Source organism: Chelonia mydas, chromosome 3, assembly GCF_015237465.2.
Source record: "Chelonia mydas isolate rCheMyd1 chromosome 3, rCheMyd1.pri.v2, whole genome shotgun sequence".
NCBI lineage: Eukaryota > Metazoa > Chordata > Testudines > Cheloniidae > Chelonia > Chelonia mydas.
The window spans coordinates 202,297,183-202,322,819 of record NC_057851.1 but is presented as its reverse complement, the minus strand read 5'-3'; the positions used below and the strand labels follow the sequence as shown (position 1 = coordinate 202,322,819).

The 25,637-nt window shown below is 48.7% G+C and overlaps 1 protein-coding gene across 5 annotated transcripts in view; it reads right to left on the bottom strand.

Moving 5' to 3' along the window:
- The window catches only part of SYNDIG1 (synapse differentiation inducing 1), a 101,617-nt gene that overhangs the window by 54,729 nt on the left and 21,251 nt on the right, over positions 1–25,637 (bottom strand). For all 5 annotated transcript variants that reach the window (XM_037896356.2, XM_037896358.2, XM_037896359.2 and 2 more), the window contains exon 3: positions 9,438–9,575. In XM_037896356.2, coding sequence (XP_037752284.1) covers positions 9,438–9,575 — 138 coding nt within the window. The remainder of the gene's footprint in view (positions 1–9,437; positions 9,576–25,637) is intronic.

Sequence of the window (25,637 nt, the reverse complement as noted above, 5' to 3'; positions counted from 1 at the left end):
CCAGCTTCTGAGCGCAAAGCCCGATGCTCTCACAAGCCGGATACATTCTACAGGCAGAGCTGGTGGAGCCGCCTTCACAGAATCATAGACCGTCAGGGTTGGAAGGGACCTCAGGAGGTATCTAGTCCCACCCCCTGCTCAAAGCAGGACCAATCCCCAATTTTTTTTCTCCCGCCCCCTTGATCCCTAAATGGCCCCCTCAAGGATTGAGCTCACAACCCTGGGTTTAGCAGGCCAATGCTCAAACCACTGAGCTATCCCTCCCCCCTAACCCTTGACTTAAGGTAGCCTCAGCCTAGCTGTTTCCCTGCTTATCCTGCCTGTGGGAGCCTACCAGATCGGACTTCTCAGTCGCGGCCCACTGGATCAGGCCCTGGACAAAACAATGCTGGAGGAGCCACTGGGCCACAGGATATCTGGTGTGGGGCTTTCTCGGTCTTTCCTGCTGGATCAGTTCCCCTGTGTATAAAAGGGCATTAGGCCAGAGACAGAAGGACTTTACAGCCCAGTGGTTAGTGCACTCACCTGGGAAGAAAGGAGATGCACAGTCAGGACCCTGCTATCTAGCCAGAGGGGGAATCAAACATGAGCCTTCCATAGCCTGGATGAGTGTCCAAACCACTAGGCGAAAGCCTATAAGGGCACCTCTGGCGTCTTGGATTTGTATGAGAAAGGGCTTTGGTGCCAGACTCCAGGAGAGGACTCCTGGCTGTGAATCCTGAACGGAAGGAAGTGTCTCGGACTTAGCTACCCAAGTCACTTTAAGAGGTGGGGCTTAGGCCACACCCCTCTCCTTGGCATTTCCTAGTTTAGGTGGTGCCCCGCTCGGAATGCTGGCTTTTGTGGGTCTCACAGCACCTCTCCCCCCACAAGCATTGTCCAGGGAGCCTGGACGCCTAACTCAGAGCTGTGGAGTCCATCTGACGGCGGGGCACCTAAACGTTCGGTGTTGCTACGCTGTGTCTGAGTCCCCTTTGTGGATCTAGCCCTCAGACACACTGGAGAGAGCACTGCCCGGGAGGACGTGAATAATTCGCTGTTCTGGGCAGGGAATAAGGCTTCCAGCTGGGCTTTGGATGAAGAGGTTAAAGAAAGGTATTAAACAGCTACCTAGTCACTGAATGAGTTTGGGGTCCTGGGGAAAAATAATATGGGATTGTGTAATTAAAGCCTATCCTAACACGTAGGCAGAAGGGGACCAAATAAACAGAAAGGGGCCAAATTAAGGTTACACAGGCAACCTTAATGCTGGCATTTCCTAACTGCTGAGTGCTTGATCTTGGACACCTTGGCAACATGCAGTGTGGGGCAAATGCTGAGGTTATTACTGGTGCAAACTGTCAGTGAAGTCAATGAACTGGATCCTCAGCTGGTGTAAGTTGGTGTAACTCCACTGAAGTGGCAATTTACACCAGCTGAGGATCTGGCCCATTGGGAGCTTCCCTGAGTGATTTTGAGTATGGACTTCAAGATTTAGGGCAATGTAAATACAGCAATAATATGAATTAAATAGAAGCAATATTAACTAACTATTAATATTTAAACAGTTTAAAAGGAACCAAGACATCACTGTGTCTTCTGTATGGAGCCTGGAAAGCCTTGACAGGAGGGGTTTTTAAATCACAACACTAAGTACCAATTCTCCTGGGGAAGTGGGGTCTGAGGCGTGAAGGATGGAAGCGCAGCCTGGGACTGCTGGATTTGGAGACCTGCACAAAGCCCAGCTGCAAAGATTTCTGCCATGAAACTTCTCGTCTTTGAAGAGCGCCTTCCTCACAAGAGCTTTGCGCGAGGAGACTGAAGAAACGCTTCTAATTTTGACTCGATCCCGAAACGAAAGGGTTTGTCGCAGTCATTCATTTGCAAAGCCGTTTAAAGCTCAAGCCTTCTAAAATATTGCTGTGTTACAAGGACAAAGAAAAGGCTCCTTTTCTGAGTTCTCAGGGGGGACACTTCAAAGCACTCACTCTCGCTCGCTCTCTGATGATATCACACTATTTTATTGGAACGTGAATTTAATGCTTACATAAGATGTCGGCCTGAAAGGACGGAGAGGATAAAGCATCCACAGAACAGATACTGCATAGGCCACGGCCATACAGGCCTCTCCGCACTGCCCCAGTGCGGCACTTAACCCTGAGCTGAAATGTTGGTCTACATTTTCAAAGCAACTAGGGACTTTGTGGGCCCAACCTGAGACCCCCGCAAAGGGGCCATGTTTTCAGAGGGCGTCTTAGTGAAAGCCATTCCCCTTTTTAAGGTGTCTCAATTTGGGTAACTAAAAATAGAGACACTGAAAAGCCACTCATCGCTTTTGAAAATTTAAGCCAACACTCCTACGTCCTTTGTCTCATCCCTTTTGCTGCATGGGACAGCAACGTCCCCAAGAACCAGAGCTGTTCCTATGATGGTATTTGTTGCGAACAAGTTGTCTGATGAATTTAGTCTTTTGTTCTTTTTCTGCACATTTGTTTGTTGCACATGAGTATTTGCAGAATTGTCCATGCACACAAATCTCAGTAAGCCTGGTTGCAAACTACCCGCCTTGACTCTGCCTTCAATCGTTTATTTATCTGTCAGACGTGATATGTCGCATGACATGATAGGACAGTGAGGTCTAAAGGACAGAGCACTGGACTGGGACTCAGTTGACCTGGGTTCTAGTCCTGACTTTGCCATTGGCCTGCCAGGTGACCGTGGACAAGCCACTTCAGTGTCCCATGCCTCAGTTTCCCTGTCTGTAAAATGGGGCCAGAAGAGAGAGTTCAGGAAAGATTTCTTTCTGCAGGGGGTCCCCATCGAGTATGTGTTGTAGCTGTTTGATGATACCCTGTGTGGGTTCCACTATGGGGTGGTAGGTGCAGCTAGGGGTGTGTGGTCAAAGGCTCCCCCGCTCCCCCGTATTAAAAAGTTCTCTTGGGGTATATTTGGGTGGCCCATTCCATGATGCACTCTCCCCTGACCTGCAAACTCCCCCACCACCGCCAAGCTCCTCATCAGAAGCAAGCTCCCCACAGACTGGGAACCACCAACTCAAAGCGGCACCAGACCCTGCCAGAGCGACAGATGCAACCTGCAGACATATTTCCACCTGCTACAATGATCAACACCCCCCACAACACACCTTTCAAGATCCCTGGATCCTACACAAGCCTACCACAACGTGTGCTGTACTTCATCCAGTGTACTAAATGCCCCAACAACAACTATGTGGGGGAAACCAGACAATCACTGCGCTCTCCAATAAACTTACACCGGAAAGCGATAAAAGACACAAACACCACATCACTGGTGGGTGAACACTTTTCACAAAGCGACCACTCTATGTCTAGCCTCTCAGTCCTCATCCTCAAAGGAAATCTGCGCACCACTTTCAAAAGGTGAGCCTGGGAGCTTAAATTCATAACTCTGTTAGCCATTAAAATCATAGTTTTAATAAAGACACTGGATTTATTGATTACAACAATCTGCAATGCACGAACATCCCTTTTTTGACCCATGACTATAGGGGTGTTAACAGGCTACCTCACCTAGAACGGTTCCTTAGGATATGCGAGAGACAAGGTGGGTGAGGTAATATCTTCCACTATGTGTTAACTACGTATGCTAAACAATCTGTTCCACCTTGGATTTAATGTGACACTCGGGGTATCTTTCCCAGACTTGAAGCAGAGCGCTGTGTAACTCGAAAGCTTGTCTCTCACCAACAGAAGTTGGTCCAATAAGAGACGTTACCTTCCCCACTTTGTGTGTGTGTCTCTCTCTCACCACTGCCACACCAAAATAATGGATGGAAAACATTCTCAAACACTTTAAATTCAAAAAAACCCCAAACCTCTCAATAACCATTCAGAGACCATTTGTTCTTTTTTTGGAGGGGGGGGGAGAAAACAGCTTTTAAAAATACATTTTACATTTAAAAAGGGAGTTTAATAATACTAACATTTCACAATATATTTAAATTAAAAAACAAAAGCTGTTGACTCCTTCCCCCCAAATGCTTGTCACCCTGTCCTAGAGGTAATATACAATACACTGTACCTTCCTTTCTGACAATCAAGCCTCTATTAATCTATCTGAATTGCAAGGATGCCTTCTGGTAGGACCATTTTCCCCAGCAGGCCCTCTGAAATTTGACAGAACCAGGTAATTGTAATGGTAAGTGGGCTCTTGTCTTCTGCAACAGGCTGCTGCTTGCTGACCACTTGGTAATAGTTAAAAAAAAAAAAAAGTAATAGCAAAAATTTTTTTAAGTGCATCAGAAGCAGGAAGCTGCTAAACAACCAATGGGGCCCCTGGACGATCGATCGAGATGCTAAAGGAGCACTCAAGGCCATTGCGGAGAAACTAAATGAATTCTTTGCATCAGCCTTCATGGCTGAGGATGTGGAGGAGATTCCCAAACCTGAGCCATTCTTTTTAGATGACAAATCTGAGGAACTGTCCCAGATTGAGTGTCATTAGAGGAGGTTTTGGAACAAATTGATAAACTAAACAGTAATAAGTCACCGGGACCCAATAGTATCACCCAAGAGTTCTGAAGGAACTCAAATGTGGACTTGCAGAACTACTAACTGTAGTTTGTAACCTATCATTTAAATCAGCTTCTGGACCAAATGACAGGAGGAGAGCTAATGTGACGCCAATTTTTAAAAACGGCTCCAGAGGTGATCCTGGCAATTACAGGCCAGTAAGCCTGACTTCAGTACCAGGCAAACTGGTTGAAACTATAGTAAAGAAAATTGTCAGACACACAAATGAACATAATCTGTTGGGGGCAAAGTCAACATGGTTTTTGTAAAGGGAAATCATGCCTCACCAACCTACTAGAATTCCTTGAGGGGGTCAACAAGCATGTGGACCAAGGGGATCCAGTGGATATAGTGTACTTAGATTTTCAGAAAGCCTTTGACAAGGTCCCTCACCAAAGGCTCTTACGCAAAGTAATCTGCCATGGGATAAGAGGGAAGGTCCTCTCATGGATCAGTAACTGGTTAAAAGATAGTAAACAAAGGGTAGGAATAAATGGTCAGTTTTCAGAACGGAGAGAGGTAAATAGTGGTGTCCCCCAGGGGTCTGTACTGGGACCAGTCCTATTTATCATATTCATAAATGATCTGGAAAAAGGGGTAAACAGTGAGGTGGCAAAATTTGCAGATGATACAAAACTACTCAAGATAGTTAAGTCCCAGGCAGACTGTGAAGAGCTACAAAAGGATCTCTCAAAATTGGGTGACTGGGCAACAAAATGGCAAATGAAATTCAACATTGATAAATGCAAAGTGATGCACGTTGGAAAACATCATCCCAACAGTACATATAAAATGATGGGTCTAAGTTAGCTGTTACCACTCAAGAAAGAGATCTTGGAGTCAGTGTGGATAGTTCTCTGAAATCATCCGCTCAGTGTGCATTGGCAGAAGTTGGGAATCATTAAGAAAGGGATAGATAGTAAGACAGAAAATATCATATTGCCTCTATATAAATCCATGGTATGCCCACATCTTGAATACTGTGTGGAGATGTGGTCGCCCCATCTCAAAAAAAGATATATTGGAATTGGAAAAGATTCAAAAAAGGGCAACAAAAATGATGCGGGGTATGGAACGGCTGCCATATGAGGAGAGATTAATAAGACTGGGACTTTTCAGCTTGGAAAAGAGACAACTAAGAGGTCTATAAAATCATGACTGTGTGGAGAAAGTACATAAGGAAGTGTTATTTACTCCTTCTCATAACACAAGAACTAGGAGTCACCAAATGAAATTAATAGACAGCAGGTTTAAAACAAACAAAAGGAAGTATTTTTTCACACAGCGCACAGTCACCCTGTGGAACTCCTTGCCAGGGGATGTTGTGAAGGCCAAGACTATAACAGTGTTCAAAAAAGGAACTAGATAAGTTCATGGAGGATAGGTCCATCAATGGCTATTTGCCAGGATGGGCAGAGTTGGTATCCCTAGCCTCTGTTTGCTAGAAGCTGGGAATGGGCGACAGGGGATGGATCACTTGATGATTCCCTGTTCTGTTCATGCCCTCTGAAGCACCTGGCACTGGCCACTGTCAGAAGACAGGATACTGGGCTAGATGGACCTTTGGTCTGACCCAGTATGGCCGTTCTGATGCTCACCCATAGTATGGAAATCATGCATTTAAATAACCTCCCTCTTGGTGCATTTATAACCACAACTGTATCAGTACACGGACAGTGGGGACGTTTTGCATTTAATAGAGCCGGCTGTAGATTCACTGCCTGGATGAAACCAGTTAGTACTTTTCAGCCTTACTGGAGTAACAGTATTACAGCAACATACCCAAAATAAAATTAGGGTTATGGCCACAAAGCTGGATCCCAAACACACCATCATGGGACAGTTCTCAATGGTAGGAAAACGTTACGTATTGTGCTGAATCTTGTCCACTGCCAGCTTTGGCTGGAGGGCGGAGGTCTTGAAATACTGGGCATCCAAATACTATGTTTCTACACCAGGCATACAATCTCCACTTTCAGCTTTCTCCTGCAAATTCCCCTGATGCAAGCCTGGAGCAATCAATACCCCTCAAACAAGGCAAAACTTGTTAAGCTCTCTACTGAATCAGTCTTAATCTTCTCTGCAGTTTGGAGACAGCTAAGATAAAATGTCCAGTGATCGATACATTTAAAATAAAGTAGCTTCATACCTCTTCCCTCCTACTGTAACCTTTTGTAACCTTTATGTTGAAATGTTCCCAATATTACCTTGTTCAAGATAAGGGTTCAATAAAACCCAACTTGAGTTTTTTAGGTAGGTCAGTTACAGATAATCGATGTAGTAGAGGCCTGCTAGGTGACACTTGGAATGATACAATCAAATGTTATTAAAAAGAAACAATGATTCATTAGGCAAACAGCAAACGGCTTACACAAATGGTACTACTGTAGTGACGCTCAAAGGTGAAATGCGTATCGATGGGTGATCAGCCACAGACACGGCCGTCTCATTCTGGAACCCTGGATGTGAACTGGCGCTCTCCCACAACTTAGCCAAACCACTCCTTTTATACGCCATTATAATACGAATTAGCATTAAACTCTCCTTTACCATGATGAGAGTTCCACCACCCTCTTGTTGGCTCTTTACATTACACATGATTTAAATCAACATCTGCCCCAGTGTCCCTCCCATGCTCTCAATATAGACAGCATTTCAATAAACCAGTCATAATTCTCAAAAACAGGAATGAAAAATCTTGCTCAAACCGGTTAGAACCAAACCATAATGGTAACACAACCCCAGGTCATATGCTTGCCAACTCTGACTTGCCCAGAACACTCTGCCTCCAACTTATCTCTAACTATTCTCACACTAGCAACTTCAATTTCCCATATTCCTCTACACTTAGACTCAAAACCTAACTTCTACGAATTTTAATTTTAAGCATCTTCTAGGCCAGAGGTTCTCAAACTGTGGTCCGTGAGCTCCATTCAGGTGGTCTGCGGATAGTTCCCTCTAAGGTGCTGCATAGCCATGCACAAGAGGATGAAGGGCCACCCACCTAATTAGTGGAGAGGTGCAGGCGTGGCTCCACTAATTAGGTGCCTGGACCCTGGAGAAGACACACATGTAAAGTGAGTTGGTGGCCTCGGGGGGGGGGGGGGAATAGGGGGTAGGTGGGAGGGGGCAGTGGGGTGAGAAGAGGGGGTGGGGGGAATTTGGGATGTGCCGGCTGCGGCAGCCAGAGAAAGAGGCGACTTTCCCCAGCTCCAGGGCTGTGGCTGCTGGGGAGAGAGGGAGAGACCCCTCTCCTTCCCAGCCCCAGCTCGGGGGCTGCCGCGGCCGGGGAGACCCCTCTCCTTCCCAGCCCCAGCTCGGGGGCTGCCGCGGCCGGGGAGACCCCTCTCCTTCCCAGCCCCAGCTCGGGGGCTGCCGCGGCCGGAGAGAGAGGGAGAGACCCCTCTCCTTCCCAGCCCCAGCTCGGGGGCTGCCGCGGCCGGAGAGAGAGGGAGAGACCCCTCTCCTTCCCAGCCCCAGCTCGGGGGCTGCCGCGGCCGGGGAGAGAGGGAGAGACCTCTCTCCTTCCCAGCCCCAGTTCGGGGGCTGCCACAGCGGGGGAGAGAGGGCACATCCATCACATTAGAAAGGTAAGACTGCAGATATTAAAATATGAGTGGTGTGCTTTTATTTGTAGAACAAAAAAAAGTTTGTTATTATTAAGTTTTTTTATATAGCGCTTCTATCCAAAGCGCTTTACAATGGTTAGGTAACTGTACAAGCGACATTTGGAAAGATTAAGTGGTCCGCCGAGACCCTCAGCAATTTTCAAGTGGTCCGCGAAAAAAAAAAGTTTGAGAAGCACTGCTCCAGGCGACACTACACAATAAACCATATTTTTAGGTTCCTTTGATCTTAAGGGCCTCAGAGGAACATGGGAACATACAAACATGACAGACACACAATACTGGTCAACTTTAGAGCTGGGAGATTATAAAGTCAGACTAGAGTGTGAGTGATCTCAGGGCTGTGAAGCGCACAGATGGCATGCTCCCATGTGCTGCTCCATTTCTCTTATATTTTTGCCTAGTGTTGGCAGCTCACTTCATTATGACCACTGATGAGTCCACCAATGTGATTCCAGGCCTGTAAGTTACATGACCCTCTGCTCTGAGAGATTTCAGGCTTTATGAAGATGCACTGGAGGGAGATGTAGAGATGTTCAGTGGATATTAGCCATACTGTGGCTGGAAAAGGGAAATCCTTCCTGAGAAAAATTTCACGTTTTTGGAAATTTTTCCATCCGAATGGGGTTGAAAAGTCAAAAAAGCAAAATGGTTCACAGGAAGGGATTCCCAGAAAAAATCCATTTTGGAAAGAACTAAAATGGAGTTTTTCAGCTTTCCCTCTGCCTGTCTGGAATGCTCTTGTCAATTTCACGTTTCTCCTGGACAGAAAATGAAACTGACAGAGCCTTCCAGGTGGGCTGTCTGGGAGCCCTCATTTAGAGTTTCCCTGGGAAGGGGGAATGGAAATTTTTCAGCAAAATTTAAGTTTCTTCCTTGCAAAATTGAACTTTTCCAAAAAGGATATTTTCCGACAGAAAAATTCTTGACCCTCTCAGCTATGAAGCAACATAGGACTGGACCACAAGAATCAGAGCTAAGGACTTTTATAGCATCTGCACTCAGTACAAAGGAAAACGTGTAGGTATATACCATCATCGATATATGCATTTACACAGAAGGAGACCTGTAACACACACTCACCAGTGGGTTATCTACACTCTGAACCCCTTTCTGCTTCTAGCTACCCACAACGTGTGTTTGTGTGTGTGTGTGTGTGTGTGTGTGTGTGTGTGTAACCCAAAAATATATGCCCAGTTGCCCCCTTCCACATCACACTGGGTCCATCCAAATCCTAGGCTACAGTGTTCTGAGTTAGCAGGAGAGAATTTTACATTACCTCGTGTGACAAATAAAAGGCAGCAATCCCCAGTGGCCAAAAGCAGCAGAGCATGGAGAATACGCTGAGGCCGAGATGATCCCTTGGGGGCATCATGAGGAAATTGTCTTCACTCTCTGTGTCACTCGAGTAGTCGCTCTGGAAGAGCAAGTGGAAGCAGGAAGAAAGAAAAAACCCCAGTTAATGATGCAATTACTCCTCCCCTGCCAAAGGCGCAGTCTGTGAGCACCTACGAGAAGAACCTCCCCAGTAACTTTCAGCGTATTTTTATAGCACAGACAGGGTAATCACCTTTTCAAAATGCAAAAAAAAGGGTCACATAGAGGAGCCCCACCCCCTTGCCATGAGGCCCCGCCTCCTGCTCCTCCTCTTCCCCCGGTGGCCCCGCCCAGGCCAGAAGCCAGAGCTGAGCCATGGTAAGAGCTGCCCAGGGAGCCCGGGCCATTGTGGGGAGCCCTGGACCCTCCATCTGCCCTGGGCAGGGGGCTAGGGTGCCCCAGAGAAACCCCGGCCTGTGTCCCTGTCCCTGGGGTGCGCTGACCAGGGCAGGGGGAGGGTCCGGGACTCTGGGGCTGCCTGGGCAACTCTTACTACTGCCTGTCTCCAGCTTCTGGCAGAGGGCGGGGCCACGGGGGGAGAGGAGGAGCAGGGGGCGGGGCCTCATGGCGATGGGGTGCTAAGGCTCACCTCAGCCCCCCACGGGGAAGAGGCTGGCGCCACCCCGAGCCTCAGGCGGAGGCAGAGCAGCGCCACAGGGAATCCGGGACAAATGCTGTCCTGGAGTCATTCAGCCCAGGACCGGGACTCGAAATGTACATTTCGGGACTGGCCTGCCCAGTTAGGGACGGGGGCTCACACTAAGCACAGACCCTGTTGCTGTTCCCTGTTCAGGGGAAGGCCCGACGTGTAAACCTTGGTCGAGCCCTAGTAACGCATTAGTAACCATGTCAGTCTCTTACAATACGGCCTCTTGTGCTTTCGTCATTTCTAAGCACTTCACCCGGGTCTCTATCAGTACGAGGCCACCTGTACCGACCCTGCAAGGAGCATCAGCACAACGGCTATTCGCTGAGGCCCGGGCATCCCCTTTGCCCTATGGAGAGGGACTCTGCCCCAGCCCCACGCAGGCAGTCTGGGCAAGCGCAGGGCTTGAGCATGGGCTCAGAGCTGGTAGCCGTAACAGTCCACACTGGCTAGCAGCATTCACTGGGAGGAGCTTTCTATTTAGTTTTGTCAAATACTTCCCCCAGCCTCAGACCTCTACCACTCTACCTCTCCTGCCAGCCACTTCCTGCCCTACAGGGTGAGCGCCGCTGAGCAACACTGAAGCCCTGTCAGATCCCCCAGACTTTCCCCTTCCCACAGGCTGCTCACTTCACCCCGCACCTACCTCTTCTGGGGTCATTGGTGCAAGGCGAGCGTGAAACCCTGCTGCAGCAGCATGGCGAGCAAAGCGCCCCCCAGGGACAGGTAAGGAACGCAGCTGCTCTTTCAGAGCTGGTGGCGGAGGCAGCCACATACCCCGGCCATGGATTGGACAGTGGATTTGTTTTGCCTTCCCAAACTCTCCCTACTTCACCAGCCCAAAACCCGGCTGAATCTCTTACTCTGTGAATAACACTGACTCCTCGGGGGGAAGTCACCCCTTAATACATGTTGGGTGAAATCTTAGCCCCGCGGAAGTCAAGGGGAGTTTCCTCATGGGCTTAATGAGGCCAGGGTTTCACCCAGTTTGGTTTTATGACCCAGGGCACAGGTTTTGTTCCTGCTCATGACCCCACAGCTTTAGCAGCACTTGTCTTGTTTCACCATGAACAAAGCCAAGGGCAGGGGTTCCGCATGTCCAGGTCCTGCTCACGTGACTGGAAGGTGCACACATGCATCTTCACGGAGAGTTAGGAGAGAAAGTATTTTTAAAAATGAACTCATTTGTCCAGTCCAGCTGTACTAACAGACACTATTCCTTTTACGAGGCGTCACTGTATCCCCACGGGCTCTGACACTGACTGGCAAACCTCCCCTGGTGCTCACTCAACCTGGCACCACCCACACCTAATCATGTGGGACTTATTGAAGACTTTGGGGCTCTTGGTAGGGCGGTGAAGAAGAGGAAAGCCTCTGATCTTCTCTGAGGTCCTTCCAGCACCAGGGGAGGCGCCGGTGATCGTGGGATTAATTGGGGAGCTCTACGGAGGGACAGTGTCAGGGGGCTTTGTGTGGGGAGAGCAGAATTATCGGGGAAGATCCAGTGGGGTGTAGGTAACTGGGAAGAGAGAAAAATGGATTGGGGAGCATGTGGACGTATTTTCAAATGACCTGGCTCTGCGTGTGCCCGGGGTTCTTGATTAACGGGCAGCTGTGATTTTGGGCCCTGGTGGGGCACTGAATGAAAATGCCGGGGGGGGGGGGGGGGGAATGACACTTTAAAGAAGGTCTGTGGTGGGGGGAAGAGCACAATTAATTGAGGCCGGTAGTAGCCCCTCCTCCCCCTGCCGCCATTACTTTTCCTTTTGAATCTTGCTCTTCACTATTCGTTTGTTCAAAAAGACCTTGCAGAAGATTCTAGCAGGATAAAAAGTGGTGGATTGATTGTTATTCTCCTGTCCACACAGGCACCAGTAGATTACCTGTATAACGTGTTTCGGCCATTGCCACGTTTAACGAGGGTGTGTTTTACCGCCTAGACTGGGTCTACGACAGCGCCGAAATACTGCCGGTGACATACAGCTACTGGTGTATTAACACTGCACTGAGACGAACGTGCAGTTAGCATCTCGCCCAGCTCACGCCTGGACTGGTCACCCACAGAATCATAGAATATCAGGGTTGGAAGGGACCTCAGGACGTCATCTAGTCCAACCCCCTACTCAAAGCAGGACCAATTCCCAACTAAATCATCCCAGCCAGGGCTTTGTCAAGCCTGAAGACGATACGCCAGACAGTCATAGGGGAAAGCCTGTCTTCACACCTAGAAACTTTTTACAAGGGAAAGCTCAAATTGAGATGAACACCACGAGAGAGTGAAAATCTGTAGGGAATCCCATGTGAGATCCTCACCCCTGTGCCTGCCCTTTTGTGCTGGCTTAAAAGGGCTGGGGCAGCCTAATGGGGCCCTCATGGCCTCTTATTTGGCTAGGTAAAAATCCCCCCAGTGCAGGCATGGTGGGAGAGAGCTAGGAGGCTGCTCTCTGAAGAACCCCTTGCAAGCCCCGCATAAGGAGGAAGGTGCCTGGGGCCACCAGACACAGTGGTGTGGAGATTAAGAGGTGCAATGCAGAATCTTGCCCCTGCGTTGCCACGGGATGTTGTGACGGCCAAAAGCATAACTGGGTTCAGAAAAGAACTACCTAAGTTCATGGAGGATAAATCCATCAATGGCTATTAGCCAAAATGGATCACTTGATAAACTGCCCTGTTCCGTTCATTCCCTCTGAAACATCTGTCAATGGCCACTGTCAGAAGACAGGATACAGGGCTAAGTGGACCACTGGTCTGACCCAGAATGGCCATTCTTATATAACAGCACGATGTAGAGAAGAAACATTACAGAAGGCACTGTATTTCTGATTTACCACTCTTAAGGGCCTCTGCTGTGGACAAAGTAACAAACTTTGACTCAAAGTGAAACATGAATGAGCAGAGCAGATTTCAGACACTTGTGCATCGCCAGATATACTGCTTTCCCCATAAGGCTTATTGCTGGAGCTGCAAATATCGGTGTGCACGACTGTACCATGGAATCAATGAGAGGTTCTGGCTGGCTCATTGATTGCACTGTAGGTGGATTTATTGCCTTCGAAATGATCTTTTGTAAGAAACATGGTTCCAATGGCACAACTTTCCCATTTAACCCTCTTCTATGCTATGACAATCTCCAGACCATCACCAGCACAGTTCTGCTGTTGTATCTAGAATTAATCCAGCCCCTTTCCTTACAGTACCTGCCTAAAAAAGCTTGAGGCCGTTCCTTGCTTCATGTGGACTCTGAATCCAAAACCAAGCAAGCTTTTGATTTTATCCTTGTAAATCCAAAACACAGCCAAATGCTTGAACCAAAGTGTGGCTGTCTGAGCCCATCCTTGCTCTTCCTGGATTTTGAATGTGTATATCTAGACACCAAGAATTACTATGTCTCAGGGTGAGCAGTGACTTACATTCAACGCATTGCCTCTGGAACAGGATTTTTCAGATGGCAACATACAAATCGACCTCAGAGCAGGGTGGAGAGTGCCACACCTGGCCAAATCATGCCCTCTTCTCGGAGAGCAGTAATTGCAAGTGTGAAGATGCCGTCTAAATATCCATATTCTTTGGAGAATGGCAGGGAGCTAATCCCGGGAGCTTTCAACAATCTCTCCAACTCACAAGAGCGGTATGTGTGCAGTAAAGGGGGCGTGTTTATGTCCCTAAAGATGGGCTGAGAATCAGTGATGAATTGCCCTTTACTTTCTAAAGCACACTTCAATCAGAACCTAAATGGAAGCTCAACGTAGTTGGTATTTCATATACTTTGCTTTTGAAAAACCTGCTCCAGAAATCCTTGCTTTGAAATGCTTCTATGCTGTACACGCTGGAGTGCTGTCCCAGAAACACAGCTCACTTCTGGGCAATGGTGGAGCCCTCTAGGTGACCCTCACTTATGATGCGTAGACCCAAACTCTCAGCTCCTGTAAATGCTTGCAGCTCCATTGGTGCCAACGGAGTTTTGCTCGTTAAGACTTGTGGAGCGTTTGGCCCTGCATGTCGACTGGCACTGTGTGCCAGTGACAACAGTAAAGAAGCACAACGACACCGATGGAGGGTACTTATTAGACTACGAGGAGTTCTCCCTTTTTTCTCTGCTTCACTATAGAGCTGCCACCTCCCATCTCCCCCCAGTCTGGTTTCCTCCTCAGTTTTCAAGAACCAGCGCACACATCCTCCCACGATGGAACGGTTACCAGACAGCTCATTTTACCATCCCAGTATAGAGCCCGTCTGGCCTTGCTGTGGCTATTTACAACACTGACCATGGCACAGGCACTAGGAGGAGAGGAAAGTGATCAGGAACAGTCAACATGGATTCACCAAGGGCAAGTCATGCCTGACCAATCTGATTGCCTTCTATGCGAGATAACTGGCTCTGTGGATATGGGGAAAGCGGTGGACTTGATATATCTTGACTTTAGAAAGCTTTTGATACGGTCTCCCACAGTATTCTTGCCAGCAAGTTAAAAAAGTATGGATTGGATGAATGGACTATAAGGTGGATAGAAAGCTGGCTAGATCGTCAGGCTCAACGGGTAGTGATCGATGACTCGATATCTAGTTGGCAGCCGGTATCAAGCGGAGTGCCCCAGGGGTCAGTCCTGGGGCTGGTTTTGTTCAACATCTTCATTAAAGATCTGGAGGATGGTGTGGATTGCACCCTCAGCAAGTTCACGGATGACACTGAGCTGGGGGGAGAGGTAGATACGCTGGAGGGTAGGGATAGGGTCCAGAGTGACCTAGACAAATTGGAGGATTGGGCCAAAAGAAACCTGATGAGGTTCAACAAGGACAAGTGCAGAGTCCTGCCCTTAGGACAGAAGAATCCCATGTACTGCTACAGGCTGGTGACTGACTGACTGACTGGCTAAGCGATTATTCCCCTCTATTCGGCACTGAGAGGCCACATCTGGAGTACTGTGCCCAGTTTTGGGCCCCACACTACAGAAAGGATGTGGACAAATTGGAGAGAGTCCAGCGGAGGGCAACGGAAATTATTAGGGGGCTGGGGCATATGACTTATGAGGAGAGGCTGAGGGAACTGGGATTGTTTAGTCTGCAGAAGAGAAGAATGAGGGGGGATTTGATAGCTGCTTTCAACTACCTGAAAGGGGGCTCCAAAGAGGATGGATCTAGACTGTTCTCAATGGTAGCAGATGACAGAACAAGGAGTAATGGTCTCAAGTTGCAGTGGGGGAGGTTTAGGTTGGATATTAGGAAACACTGTTTCACTAGGAGGGCGGTGAAGCACTGGAATGCGTTACCTAGGGAGGTGGTGGAATCTCCATCCTTAGAGGTTTTTAAGGCCTGGCTTGACAAATCCCTGGCTGGGATGATTTAGTTGGGGATTGGTCCTGCTTTGAGCAGGGGGTTGGACTAGGTGACCCCCTGAGGTCTCTTCCAACCCTGATATTCTATGACTCTATGTCTGGACCCCAGGTGTAGTAAGTGTGACTCAGAGGAAGGCTGGTAAAGAGACAACTGAAAAGTATCCCCAAGTCTCATGCATGGATAACAAGTGTTAATATCCCTATGGCTTGGCAGAGCTCAGTGTCTACAGACTCCAGTGGCTTCTATTAACATATTTCCTTTCAGGGGGAAAAAGACTGAATGCAAATAAAACATAACTAGTACAGCCTGTTAATTAATTGCCTACATAGTAGAACCATGAAATGTGGGGAGGGGGTCTGACCTGAACTTCTCAATCTGTCTGTTCTGCCTGTAACAGATTATTCCCTTTCCCACCCTAAAGCCCCTCCCCCCACCAGCTATAACCCACTGGAACGATGAACATTTCACCACGGCCAGCGCATGTGGGGGACAGAACATCTGCGAGGCCAGGACTTACGTTATAGACCTTGCTCCTGCAGGAGATAAGGATGGCTGCAGACCTCGCAGTGCTGGGAACTAAGGCTGGGGCATTTCAAAGGGCCCTACGGGAGGTAAGGACCCAAATTGTCATTGACAGTCCCATGGGAGTTGGGCCCCTTTGAACATCCCAGCAAAACTTGTTGTTTTGATTTCGCTTTTCACAACACACTTCACACTGTTCTATGCAACTGGGTGGCAGGGAGGGTAAATGGGGAAGGACATCACTGAATCTGGGTCAAGGTCACAAAAGTCCTATGATCGGGTCAGTACCATAGCGTCCAGGAATGCTGTTACCCCAGGTGCTTTTGTTAATGTTAATAGGTCATTCGTTTTAAATGGAAAGACAAATACAGCCGCAAAGCTCGACGGCACCTGAGAGCTGGCACCTTGCAAACATGCATTTCAAACATCAAAGCTAGTTTGTGGATGGAGAATTCCCAAACTCTCACCTGAAATCAAAGAAAAAAGGAAGAAAAGAAAAGCAGTTTGGTTTTCATTAACTAAGAAAATAAAACAAGACGACAGGGACTGAATGCAAACTGTGTCAAAGAACAAAATTCCGTTTCTCAGCTCAGGCGCTGACTGACGAGAATCGGCCGTTACCGCTAAGTTCTAGAACCCTGCAAACTGTGTGGTTTCTAATGAAAACCCAGGAGAGAGTTCGCTATTCTGGGACTTGGGGCTCTACGATCGGGTCAGATTCTAGAGACCTTTACACACGGGCATAGCTTGGCTGCAGCATGACGAGGCCAGGGAGTAAAGTGTGTTTGCAGGCTTCGGCCCATAGGTTTGCATTTGCATTAATATTCCAGAAAGAAAGATGATCCAGTGGTTAGGGTGCTGGCCTGGTGCTCAGGTGATGGGAGCTCAAGTCCCTGCTCTGTCACAGACTGTGTGTGAGAGACCTTGGGCCAGTCACTTAGCCTCTCTGTGCCTTAGCTCCCCATCTGTGCAATGGGGATAAGAGCCCTTCCCTATTTCATGGGGCATTCTGAGGACAAATAAAGTCAAGATTGCGAGGTGCGCGAACACTATAGCAATGGGGGGCACACAAATACTGAGATAGATTCTTCAGCTCACATAAATGCCATAGAAACTGCAAAGGTCTGTTAAGTACCAGATTCCCATCTCAGGTGCATGTTGCATTATTGTTTCCTAGGTCTAAAATCCCATTCGTGTGCAAGCCCTATAGGGTTTCTTCCAAAAAGGGGATTCTGTGCATCCGAGGTGAGAATTGGACAGAGAATTGCCTCTGAAGAGGCATTGCTGGAATATTGAGCCATCTCAGCACGAAGTTCATCACTGCGTTAGGGTGGAAGGCAATTCATTTTCCAACATTGGATGAAACGGCTCCCCCCGCAGAACCGAACTGTATGTGTTTCATGGTAGCTGCACTCAAAGGAACATCCATGGCTTTAGCATGCGCCAGCCTGTCCAAGGAGAATGGAAACAACCTTGTTCACTGGTGTTTGTTCTGGGCACGTGTTGTACAAGCCGAGCTCTCACCCAGGAATTTTAGAATCAATATCCAAGTCTGACTTCAGCCATAAGAGGCCTTAGAATCCCATCAACCGTTTCATCCTCCACGTAGATGCCACACAGTAAGTAGAGTTTGTTAACACAGAGACCAGGGGTGAAATCCTGGCTTCCCTGAAATCAGTGACAAAACTCTCCTTGACGGGACTTTGGGCAAGTCATCGAGGCCCCTCAGGTCTCAGTTCCCCACCTGTACAATGGGATCAGAGCCATGTGAGGCTGGAAATCCAGGCACGAGTCCAGGGCACGTAGACACGATGGAGAAAAGGGCCACATAAGCACTGAGACAGATGTAGAGATTTTCACGAGACTTGAGCGGAGAGCTCAGGTGCAATAGATCCACCTCTAGGCTCCTTGGCCTTGTGCTGCGATTCGTCGGGCAAAGGGACAGCTTTCGGTTTTTACTCACTCAAACACTTTTTTTTTTCATTTTACAGAGAATATTTCAGTCATCGGTGGATTTTTTTTTAACAAGAGAACTCAAATCCATTCTCTTATGCTCTATGTATGAATAATTCACTCTCTCACTCCTGTATTTCATCAATAACTTGGGTTTCTTTAATAAGCTCATTACTAAGACATTAGCATAGCAGAGCAAGTGTGGTATGACGAATGATACTCCTGGAGCAGAGACAGCAGCCCAGCACAGAAGAATACCTCAGTAAGGAACTTGTGCAGTATTTTAATAAAGCCTTATTTGGTGGGTTGTCTAGCCATTAGCCCTGACATAAAGACCTGCCTGCCAGGTGCAAAGGTTACGGACCTTTCGAGACATCTAGATAGAGTTATGTACTGTTCAGGGATGGCACCGGTGATTGTGGTACATGTTGGCACCAGAGACATAGGGATAGGGGAGTGGACCCGGAGGCCAAATTTAGGCTGTCAGGCAAGAGATTAAAGTCCAGGATCTCCATGGTAGCATTCTCTGAAATACTTCCAGTTCCATGCACAGGGCCAGGCAGAACAGCAGGGTCTCAGTGTGTGGATGAGACGATGGTGTAGGGAGGAGGGGTTTAGGTTTAGTAGGAACTGGGGAACCTTTTGGGAAAGGAGGAGCCTATACAGGAAGGATGGGCTCCACCTACACCAAAATGGAACCAGACAGCTAGCATTTCACATTTTAAAGGTCACAGAGGAGTTTATAAACTAAGGGCCGAGGGAAAGCCGACGGGTGCAGAAGAGCACATGGTTCAGACAGAGACATCTCTGAGGGGAGGATTTATTAAACAGGATAATCTGTGTCCTAGCAAAGAGGAGAGGATAGAAGTTGATAAAGTACAGACAGGAACTCAAGAGAAACAGTCAAATGAAAAAGAGTCCCATTCAATTACATCACAGGAAGGCAGACAACTAAATACAGACAAATGTTATAAGTGCTTATTACAAATGCTCAAAGTCTAAATAGAGAGACAAAGTAGGTTGGGTAATATCTTTTAATGACCAACTTCTGTTGGTGAAGCAATATTATAAAGGAACAGCCACAGGCAGAGAAACCCTTTAGAAACGGCATACGGGAAGCTCAAACCCAAATTAAAAAACAAACCCTAAGAGGACCAAAGCAGTGCTGCTGTGGCTACACAACAGAGTAAAAGAAGCGGTCAAGACAAAAACGCACCTTTTAAAAACTACCTCACCCACCTCGGCTCTCCAACATCCTGAGACCAACATGGCTCCAACACCACTGCAAACAGACGGCTAGATGCTAAACCGGGTGAACGTGAGTGTCAGGTATTCACTGAGGATACGGATATAACAGGTATCCAAGAAACGTGGTGGAATGAGGATAAACAATGGGACAAAGTTGTACTAGGGTATAAAGTATACAGGAATGACACAGCAGGTCGTGCTGGTGGGGGAGTGGCACTATATGTGAAAAAAGCAGAGAGTCAAATAGAGTACGAATCTTAAATGAATCAAATTGCACCATAGGATCTCTATGGAGAGAAATTCTGTGCTTGAATAATAGGAGTATAGCAGCAGGGATACACTACTGACCAGGATGGTGACCATGATGGTCAAATGCTCAGGGAAATTAGAAAGGAAACAAAAACAGAAGACTTAGTAATAATGGGGGATTTCAAGTATACCCATTATGACTGGCTGGGTGTCATCTCAGGACAGGATGCAGAGATAAAATTTCTAGACATGATTAATAACTGCTTCTCGGAGCAATTAGTCCCACAAGGGGAGAGGCAATTCTTGATTTAGTCCTAAATGGAGCACAAGATCTGATCCAAGAGGGGAATATAGCTGAATCACTTGGTAACAGCAACCATAATGTAACTGAATTTAACATCCATGCAGGGGGGGAAAATACCAAAGAAACCCACCGCAGTCGCATTTAACTTCAAAAAGGGAACTACACAAAAATGAGGAAGCAAGTTAAACGGAAATTAAAAGGAACAGTCACAAAGGTGAAATGCCTACAAACTGCATGGAAACTGTTTTAAAAAAGCAGAATAGAGGCTCAACCTAAAATGTATGCCCCAAATAAAAATCAATCAAATTAAAAAAAGAGTAAGAGGACAAAAAAAAAATTACGCCATGGCTAAACAACAGATTAAAAGAGGATGTTAAGAGGCAAAGAGACATCCTTTAAAAAATGCATGTCAAATCCTACCGAGGACAATAGAAAGGAGCATAAACTCCAGCCAGTCAAGTGTAAATGTATAATCAGGCAGGCCAAGAAAGACTTTGAAGATCAATTAGCAAAAGACACCAAAACTAGCAGCAAAAAAATTGTTAAGTACATCAGAATCAGGAAGCCTGCTAAACAATCTTTGGGGCCACTGGACAACCAAGGTGCTAAGGGAGCACTCAAGGAAGATAAGGCCTTGCAGAGAAACTAAATGAATTCATTGCACCAGTCTTCACTGCAGAGGACGTGCAGGAGATTCCCACACCTGAGCCATTCTTTTTAGGTGACAGATCTGAGGAACGGTCCCAGATTGAGGTGTCAGCAGAGGTGGTTTTGGAAGAGTTTGATAAATTAAACTGTAATAGATCATCAGGACCAGATGGGATTCACCCAAGAGTTCTGAAGGAACTCAAATATGAAACTGTAGAACGACTAACTGTGGTACATAACACATAGCTTAAATCAGCCTCTGTCTCAGACGAGTGGAAGAGAGCTAATGTGACACCCAGTTTTAAAAAATGCCTCCAGAGGTGATCTGGCAATTACAGGCTGGTAAGCTGAACTTCAGCACCAGTCAAACTGGTAGAAGCTATATTAAAGAACATAATTATCATAAATGAACGCAATAGGTTAGCGAATAGTCAACATGCCTTTTGTACAGGGAAATCAAGCCTCACCCGTCTATCAGAATTCTTTGAGGGTGTCAACAAGCATGCGAGCAAGGGTGATCCAGCTGATCTAATGTACATGATAGAGTGTACCTGGACTTTCAGAAAGCCTTGAGTTTGCTCTTAAGCAAACTAAGCTGCCATGGGAGAGGACCTTCCCCCTCCTGGATCAGTAACGGGTTAAAAGACCGGAAACAAAGCGTAGGAAGTAACGGTCAGTTCTCACAGTGGAGAGAGGTAAACAGCGGGGTCCCACAGAGGTCTGTGCTGGGACCAGGGCTGTTCAGCATATTCACAAATGATCTGGGAAAAGGGGTGAACGGTGAGGGGGCAGGGAGGTCTGCAGACAATACAAAATTACTCAAGATCATAGATGCCCATGGGGAAAAAAAATTAGCATGTGCTTAGCAGCCACTGGCAGCCAAGCACCCCCCCCACCCTCCCACGGATCAATTCCTCCCCCTCCCTCCCAGCACCTTGGGCCCGCCGCGATCAGCTGTTCTGCACCATGCAGGAGGTGCTGGGGGTAGGGTTGCCAACCCTCCAGGATTGTCCCAGAGTCTCCAGGAATTAAAGATTATGTTACATGGATGTATTCCTGAAGGTTTCATCAATCAAAATTGGCAACCCTAGCTGGGGGCGGGGAGAGGAAGGAGCAGGGACAGGGTGCGCTCGGGGGAGGGGGTGGGAAGAGGCAGTGTGGGCCTCGGAGGAAGGGGTGGAGTGGGGGCAGGCCTGGGGTGGAGGTGGGAGGGGTCGAGCACCCCCTGGGTAGAGAGGAAGTTGGTGCCTATGCTCAAGATAGTTAAGTCCAAAGCAGACTGCAAAGAGTTACAAAGGAATCTCACTGAACCGGGTAACTAGACAACAAAACAGCAGATGAAATTCAATGTTACATAAGAACGACCAGACTGGGTCAGAGCAAAGGTCCATCTAGCCCGGTGTCCTGTCTGCCAACAGTGGCCAATGCCAGGTGCCCCAGAGGGAATGAACAAAACAGGGACTCACCAAGTGATCCATCCCCTGTCACCCATTCCCAGCTTCCAGCAAACAGCAGCTAGGGACACCATCCCTGCCCATCCTGGCTAATAGTCATTGATGGACCTCTCCTCCATTCATTTATCTAGTTCTTCTTTGAACCCTGTTATAGTTTTGTCCTTCACAACATCCTCTGGCAAGGAGTTCCACAGGTTGACTGTGCGTTGTGTGAAGAAATACTTCCTTGTGTTGGTTTTAAACCTGCTGCCTATTAATTATTGTTGATTCAATATTTAGCTAAACCAGTTTAACCACCAATGTAAATTCAAACCAGTATAACTTTCCCATGTAGACGGCCTTGGCCACATGTTGGCCCGCCTAGAAAGGGTCTATGGCTGGGGGTTAGCCCCAGAAAGAAGCCACAACGCAGATGTGTGGGGAAGAGAACACTTCCCTTGCAAATCTGTGCCTTGAATGGGCACTGGGCCATGCAGCTCACATCTAACTGTCTCTCGGCACAGCAGCTGATTCTCCCAGATACACAGCGATGTGCCGCACATGCGGGATGGCAGGATCAAATTTTCTGAATCTCTCCAAAGGCTGATGAAAAAAGACTTGGATCTCTGCTTATATTTCCCTTTACTGCTGATCTGCCTTAACAACTCTGCGGCACAGCCAGGGAAGCCGGTGGGATGAAACCCTTCTCCTGTCCCCCGTGTTATGGCCAGGAGGAGGGAGACTCCTTCGCTCACCATAACTGGTGCTGAGCACTGTTAGTCTGCAGGGCTCCTGCGGTGTCATTCAGAAGCTCTTTTCTTCTTTTAGACAGAGACAGAGACATTTTTATGCCATTAACAACCCAGCGCAGCTCATTCCCCACCTCAGCCGCTGCTGCGCTAATGTTTTCTTCATTCACACTGTGGCAGCCTCCAGCCTCGGATTAGCCACGTGAACAGATTCTCGTGAACGGATGCAGGGACCGCACCCAGAGAGGCATGTTAGGGCTACACGTTCCCATTGCCGGGGACCCCCCCAGGGAGACCTGCACTAGGGTCCCTTTGCAGTTCCCTCTCTGTGTCACATTCAGAGGCGAGGCATTAGCACCGTAAGGGAGCGGGCAGGGGGCGAGACACGGGAGCGGCTGTGAAGGTGGGGGGTGAGGCTGAGGCAGAAGGCCAGAAATCAGGGCTCTGCGTTCAAGTCCTCGGTCTGCCCTAGCCTCTGACCTTGGGCTCCTCTCCTCAGGACCACTGAGGCAGCTGAGTTCCATTGAGCTGACTGGGAGCCAAGTACCCAACGGCCTTGGAGAACCTGGGCCATAACCTCTGTCTCAGTGCTGTGATACTTCGCCCTCTCACAGGGGGGCAGGGAGGTCACCTTCGCTCTCGACTCGGAGGGGCTCGGTTGCGATAGCACTGGGGGGCCCAATGACCGGGTTGATCCAGGGCGCGGTGGGTCGAGGTTGGCCCGTTCATGCTCTCCCCTTGCCGTCAGCAGGGCTCAGGGACCCTCCCCCGTGGCAGGTGCTCTCTTAAGCAGCATGGGGTGTTGCGATGGCAATGAGAGCTGGCTTGACATGAAGCATTCAGCTCCCACCAGCAGCTGCCAGTTCTGCACAGCCAGCCGCGCTAAGGCAGCGTTCTTCTGGCTGAGAGCCAGCTGCCTGTGGGCTCCATGGCGCCGCAGCCCTGGCACGGGCCTCGCACCGTGTCTCGGCTAGTGGGATCAGGCACAGATCTACTCTCCCCCCACTTCTGCACGTGCCTTCGTCTCAGCCGGGGCTCAAGGCGGATCAAGGGCTTATCGCAGCCCCAGTGCCCACTCAGCACCCAGACAATAGACCCCCGCGGCGTAGAGAGACGGGGTCCCCCACAGGAACCTGCCCTGCCTGTTTGGGCCAGGGGGACAATTGCTGTGTGTTTGCCGTATTAGGGGCCTCAACCGAGACCAGGGCCCCGTTGTGCCGGGTGCAGACAACCCGCATTCTTCCCCGCCTCTCTCAGACACGCAGACTCCCTGCCGCTCTTCTCTCCTCAGATGGGCACCTCCGCCGAGCATTTCCCCTGGAGCTGCTCTGTCCCAGCTGGGGTGACCCAAATGCTACCCAGGATCCAAGGGGAGGACGTCCCATGGACGGGGCTGCTCGAAGCACTTGTGCGGATGCAGCAATCAGCCCAGCTCCACCCCTCCAGCAGAATTGTCTCTGTGGTAGAACAGTAGCAGCTGGAGCCCCCAGCTGAGACGGGGGCTGGGCTGTGCCCGGCGCTGTCGTGCGCCTGGCGTGCGACGCGCCGTGCTCCAGAGGCCGTGCAATCTAACCAGGGCACAGAACGCTTCAAAGTCACATTGAAGGTCGGGGCAGACGTGGGAACAGGACGCAGGTCTCCTGAGCCCAGTGCCCGAGCCACCAGTCAATGCTGCTCCCTACAGTGACGGAAGGGGAAAGAGGGTGTCTCTCCTACCTCCTTGGAAAGCAAAGAGGGAAAGCGTGAAGTTACTCCCCCCGCCCCAGGTTTTGCAGAGAGCTTTTCAGAACCACACGGCCCCCTTTGTGCACAGTGACACAGGCCAGACCTGACGGAACGGCCATTAGACTTCTCAGGAAGAGCCCCCCGGACCACAGCAGGCCCCGTTTGGACTGGGCTCCTTTTGAATATTTTGTTGTTAAAAACCACAGAACCCTGTGAAAGAGGGAGAAGCCCATTCAGTGCACACACAGGCCCTCCACTGATCGCCCCGGCACGTCGGTTCCAGGGGCGGTCTGCAGCTCGCTCCAGCCAGAAATTCCAGGTGGCCTCAGAAGGCCTGGCTGATTTGTGAGCTGTAGCTCACGAAAGCTCATGCTCAAATAAACTGGTTAGTCTCTAAGGTGCCACAAGTCCTCCTTTTCTTTTTACGAATACAGACTAACACGGCTGTTACTCTGAAACCTAAAGGGAGAGGCTCTCGGTGCAGGATTTAGGGCCAGATGTGTCAACAACAGGATCATGCAATTAAACACCCATGGTAATTATCTACATCAAACCCCACATGGAGGAGCTGGCTTTGAAGGGGACAGCTGGGCAATTTGTTCTCCTAAAATCCCAGGCCCAGAGCTGACTGGCAAACGCCGCAGGACAGGGTTATTACAGCAAACTCCTCTGGCATACCTTGTTAAGACCACGTCTCTCACGTGGAGTTGGTAGCCAAGACAGCCTGACGGCTACTAAACCGGACATGAAGAATTCCCCTTTCCCTGCTCTATCGGTACAGAAACCACAAAGAAAAAACCATTTCTGCCTTTTGTCGCATTTCAATGAGCCAATCAAAGGGTAATGCTAGCCCTAGGGAAACCAGAAGCTTGCAAACTCTTCCCATCTGGGCCTTTTTGAATGGACAAACCCCCTGGCCAGGGAACAACATAAAGAAATACTTAGCCTCTTAGGTTTTATTTGTGAAAATAAATACATTTTTTACATGTGAGGCTACAGTTCAGGGCTGATAACACAGTAATGTCTTACATGGACACACTTCTTAGGGCAGCTAGTGGTAGCCAGATCCAGGCAAGACGATCCAGGCCGCAGCCCAGCAAAGCACGTGCACCACTGGAAGCCTGTGAGGCTCCCTACGGAAGTGAACGGGTGAAATTCTGGCCCCACTGAACTCAATGTGAATTTTGCCAGGGGCGTCAATGGGGCTGGAGGTTTCACCTGACAAGTTACAGTCATGTGTGTGCTCAAGTGCCTTGCAGGATCGGGGCCGCACCAGTGCTCGAAATGAGCA